The 5,593-nt window shown below is 29.0% G+C and overlaps 1 protein-coding gene across 1 annotated transcript; it reads right to left on the reverse strand.

The window, feature by feature from the left end:
• Nucleotides 1–4,118: 4,118 nt before the first annotated feature.
• On the reverse strand, nucleotides 4,119–5,208 carry LOC143199731 (lysozyme C). The gene is made up of 2 exons (XM_076409737.1): nucleotides 4,929–5,208; nucleotides 4,119–4,397 (listed from the first exon to the last, which is right to left on the reverse strand). Exons 1-2 carry the CDS (start codon nucleotides 5,182–5,184, stop codon nucleotides 4,210–4,212), a joined length of 444 nt encoding a protein of 147 aa, XP_076265852.1. The 5' UTR covers nucleotides 5,185–5,208; the 3' UTR covers nucleotides 4,119–4,209.
• Between the last annotated feature and the right edge of the window lie 385 nt (nucleotides 5,209–5,593).

Genomic DNA, 5,593 nt, shown 5'->3' on the forward strand with positions numbered 1-5,593 from the left:
TTTTGCATATTTGATAAATTGCGCCTTTAATGCAGATGTTGGACTGTTTAACTAATTTTTAATAACGGTGACGGCCTCACCACTATCATATTTAGAAAAGTACCGACCGATGCCGCAACTGCCCCAAATTTGCGTCAAATACTTTTTTATTTTATAGAGGCATTGCAAATTAACGTAGCCATCACAGGATATTATTATTCACCCGTCCAATATGAAAAACGGTATACAGAAATATAATACATCCCAATTGTAGGCAAAATTTTCGATATATCTATTAAAAAATGACGAAGAGTGTCATGTCAATAATAATATCAGGATTAAATTGATGGTTATTTAATTTCTAGTTTTGGAAATCAGATTATGAGATTTAACGTCGCTAAAATTTTTTAAATTAATATTCTATACGGACGAGTGATCGCCCTTTGCCCACAATTTATTAAGTTAATCATGTTTTTCACATAATAGAGTGACGCGAATAATAGAAAAATAAATTGTTACTAAAACCTGTTTTCACGGTATTTTCAATATAAGATCAGATATGTATTTGAATTTAACAGGTCATTTGAAAAGTCCCCGGACTGATAAATAGATTGCGCTACCAGAATTACATCTATATGCTTTTTAGTTAGCCCTAACCCTCAAAAGGTGCGTGTATAAATTTGACAGCTGCCGGATCATTAATTTGTGAATTATAGCATTTTGAGTGAAGCAACTGTTGTTAATGTGAAAAAATGGATAAAAAGGAATTTCGCGTGTTGATAAAATATTGCTTTTTGAAAGGAAAAATACAGTTGAAGCATAAACTTGGCTTGATGCCGAGTTTCCGGATACTTTCTCAGGAAAATCAACCATCTAGTATTGATATGTTAAGTGTGAACCTAGTAGATGCCCAAAAGAGGTTGTTGCCGACGAAAACATTAAAAAAACCCACTAAAATTATTTTGAATGACCGTAAATTGAAGTTGAATGAAATAGCAGTCACTCTAAAGATGTCAACTGAATGTGTACATCAAATCATTCACGAATATTTGGGTATGAGAAAGCCCTGTGCAACGTGGGTGCCGCTCACTTTTGACCAAAAACAACGACGGGCTAATGATTCGGGGCAGCGTCTGAAGATTATTCCGTATTCTCCGGATCTGGCCGCCAGCGACTGCTTCCTGTTCTCAGATCTCAAAAGAATGCTCGCTGGGAAGTAATTTAAAGAAGAGGTGATCGCCGAAACTGAGCCCTTTTTTGAAACAAAGGACAAATCGTACTACCAAAATGGTATCGCAAAGTTGGAGGGTCGCTATAATCAGTGTATCACCCTTGAAGGGAATTATGTTGAATAAAAAAAATAATTTTACCAAAAAATGTGTTTTACTACGGTAAGCCGGGGACTTTTCAATTGACCTGTTAACATTAATCAAAATACTAAATGTCTGTATATTAAAACAAATTAAAATGTATGCAAACTATCTTAAGAACCAACACTCACTAACCTTTTTTGAATGCCATTTGGTTAAATCTAATTTCAGTTAATGTTCAATAATCAACAAAGTATTGATTACAGTTTAAATTACTACATCTCTGAACCTTATACTATATTAAATAACTGTAACAACATCAGAGCATCAAATATAAGTATGCATAACCTTTTTTTAGTTTTATGATATAAACATAAATATGAAAAAATAAATGAAGTAATACATGTTCGTATATTACAATAGGTAATATATGAATAAAGCAATTTTGAAACAGATATTTAAATATCGATATAAAATTAACTTTAGCAGGTATTTTAAAAGAGTAGCAAACACAATTAGATAATTTAGTTTTTAGAATGTATAAATATATATTAAAGTAATGTATTAACAATCATTAAACTCAACTAGTGACTTTCAAACTGACTATATAGTAAATTACACAAATAATTGATATAAGCTTCAAAGAGTAAAATGTCATATAGTTACATATCCTATTACATTAAACGTTAACCACCTCAATACATATCAATGCTTCAAAATGTTTACTTTTACATGTTTTATTTTTATAATCCTTACCTTTTATCTATATTTCACCTAAAATATATATTGGAAAACTGATTGAGAAGACTGATAAAAAGAATGATTTTTGTACCTAAATTTTAAAATAACATTCAAGTTATTATTTCATGTATTTTGTATATATCTGGAATCTTCCTCTTGCATGTGGCTCATCCTTAGTTTTCCTTCTATAGCTCGCTAATCTACTGCTTTGTACTTTATTTGTCCCAGATGGTACAACAACTTACCAGCAAATGAGGAATCAAGATTTAAAAATAGCGGGCTATTGTATAATCGTTAATATTCTTTGCAACATTAATATCTTTTGATGCACAAATTAACGTATTAATTAACGTAAATTATTAGATATATAGTAGAATATATAATACGTGTAATAGAGAGGTTAAATATAAGTTATTGTTTTTTTTTATTTAGTTATTACAACGATTATTATCTGCATATTTTATTTTAGAACGCGTTTTTGTGTTTAAAATCTGTGCCTGAGCTTTACAATGGTTAGCCCAAGTAAAAGTACAGCCAGTTGGAGGAAAAATAGGAATAAAAGAACAATTATTAATCATAAGAAACATTTGAAGTCCTGGTGTCCTCTACATAGTCTAGGTGATTTAACAAATGTTCTATTCAAACTAGAACAGTAATAACATTTAAATAAAAAATATGTGAAAACATTCTACATGCCTTTGAAATTTGAGGTTTTCCCTCGATATCCCCCCCTTCCCACATCAGACCCTAACTTGATTCCAATTATATTACTTCGCGAGAGCACTCAGCGAACATACGTTAAAAAATATATTCGGCTGAATATAAAAGCTCCTCCTTTTTTGAAGTCGGTTAAAAGTACTCTAATATTGAGAACCAATATAATATATATTTATCTATAAAGTTACGTTTTTTATATGTTACCTATTATTTCAGGCAAAGGCTGTAACATAACCTGTGGATTAGTATTGAAAGTGAAACTGAATTATAATTGCCTTCCTATGCTGTATAAATTATATATTTTTAAAATATCAATAAAAAATCGTAATAAATCATTGTCTCAGTTCTCTAGTGACCACTTTACTGATCAATAATAAATGCCTACTCAATGGATTATTGTATTATAATTATTATAATTATAATTGTAATTATTGTTAATAATTATAATTGATTAAATCATATTTGATGTTTAATCATAACTATGCTAATAATAATATAGTTATCGAGAAATACTTATCCAATATGATATTAATTAATAGTATGTTTTGTTACATTTTAGACTCTACATCAAAATATCAATATATTTCACAAAAATGCTAAAAAACCTTTATTTAATTCAATAAAAACTTAAAAAATCTACTAGGACTACTAGGAAGGAATTTTAAAGAACTTACACTACTTAACCTAATATAACATCGGATAACTCTATAGTCATAATCTTGATACACAACATATTTTCTCTCAGCTCCAGAGATGTTAAATTAAGAGTCCACAAATCACCTAAATGGATAATTTTATATTAACCAGTTAAACCAGAAAATCACGGTGAACATAAAATGAATGGGTTGATTTACACGATCTATTATAACTGAGATGTTCTAAATAGATTAACGAAAGGAATTGAATAAAAATATATTAGCCTGTTTATGACTCACTAATAGAATTTATATGCTAATTTAATGGAAATAATTTGTCGAAAAAAATACTTGATATATATCTTCAAATAAACAACAAATACATGTATACTTAGATAAATAACTTAATTATCTTAAGATCTGGGATTATTTCATAGCGCTTTTTTTGCGGAGTAAAAATAATATTTTTCTCTGCCACAGTAAACTTTTTACCCTAATTTTCCATTCTTTTTCATCTCATACATTTTAATATATATCCTCACTCTTTCCTCTAAAACAACAAGCTATTATGATTATAATGAGTATAAATATTGTACAAAACCAAGTCCTGTGATATTCAATGCACTTTGCATCGCACAATATATCAATTTTTCACGTTTTTGACGAAATCGATGATGTGATTGACGACCTATTCTTGTTATCGGCAAATATAATTAAATCAATAAATTCAAAAATGCTGATTTCAATCAATATATTTGTTTTTCACTAACATTCTTACTTATACAACAATAAAACAACGTTCTGTTTATTATATTATCCTCCATTGTTTAAAGACTGCAACCCGAAATCCAACTGCTTTGGTCTCCGGTACAGTACTTCTTGTAGGTAACCCAAGCAGTAAAGCCATTCTTCGTTGATCCCTTGGCAGTTTCAGAGAATATATGCAGAGCACATTTAATATCAACAGTGATGTCATCGGTTAGTAACGATGCACAAGTTATGTTACAACCTTTGCCTGAAATTCACATAAAATTGGAACTTAGAATGTAATGCAAAATATACATAGTCATAGATTTATTTACAACCGATTTGCATATTTTCAACCTATTTTTTAAAATGAATATTATGAATAACAGTAATTTATTAAGCAATCCTAAGCATTAAAAATAAAACTAATAAATATGTTTTCACCTATTTTTAAACGTTATACGGTTAACATTACGTGATATAAAATTGCACTTACGAGACTGATTTTGTCTTATTATTAACGAAGTTGGAAGAATTATAAGTATTTTCAAAAGGACATTCAAATTTAAAGGGTAATAATGTATTTATTTAACGTTTAGAAATTATAATAACTCTTTGTCGATTACTATTTTTAAATATTTATCGACCTTTTGTACTTTTTAGTTTTATTAAATACTAGTATATATAAATATATATATATATATATATATATATATATATATATATATACATTTTGCAAAGTTATACTAATGAAATATGAATAATATTCAATGAAAAAATCAAAATGATAGTATCATACCTGGTGTGCTAGTGGTTGAGCACCAGTAATAATGATTAATCTGCAGGATACCATAATCGCCAGAAACTGAATTGACTGCTTTGGTGTTGAATGCTGATTCGTGAGAGGCGATACATGTCCATGTGCCCAAATCAGCGTGAGACGTTACTCCGTGCTTCTTCATTTCCTGGGCGAACTCGCATTTTGTGTAGACCTTCGCGTTGACTACACTGGCAACAACCAGCACGACCAGGAGAATTGATTTGCTGAGAGACATTGTGGATAACTACATACAGTCTCTTTTTCTGTTGGGGTATATATTAGGCTCTTATCAATAGGGAATGTGGATAAAAAATAAAAAACAATAATTATTTTTAGTATAATTTATGATTGACGTTATATCATATATTGGAATTCACATAAAAAATTATCACTGTATCAAATAATACGTTCAAAACAAATATTTTGACGATTGATTTTTCTCGAATGTACTTACTTATCATAAAGTGCCTAGTAGGGATCCGAGAAAATATCGACATATCTATACTTTTGTTAGTCTATGTTTTTCGATATCTTTTCAAAAAAACTAAATATATTTATTAAAAATTATAAAGAGTCCTTAAAACTATTTTTAATAAACCTATAAAATTGGCAATTAATTTTGAAGGTTTAATGTATAATCGTAT

The sequence above is a fragment of the Rhynchophorus ferrugineus genome, unplaced genomic scaffold (assembly GCF_030347505.1).
Source record: "Rhynchophorus ferrugineus isolate W39M unplaced genomic scaffold, kcgeb_rfMv2 rfM7, whole genome shotgun sequence".
Classification (NCBI taxonomy): Eukaryota; Metazoa; Arthropoda; class Insecta; order Coleoptera; family Curculionidae; genus Rhynchophorus; species Rhynchophorus ferrugineus.

What these genes read in the sequence shown, in the direction of transcription:
- LOC143199731 (XM_076409737.1), bottom strand. Translation starts at nt 5,184, where the DNA reads ATGTCTCTCAGCAAATCAATTCTCCTGGTCGTGCTGGTTGTTGCCAGT. An exon ending in CTCAACCACTAGCACACCAG is followed by an intron (nt 4,398 to 4,928) that starts GTATGATACTAT and finishes TGTGAATTTCAG; the next exon opens with GCAAAGGTTGTAACATAACT.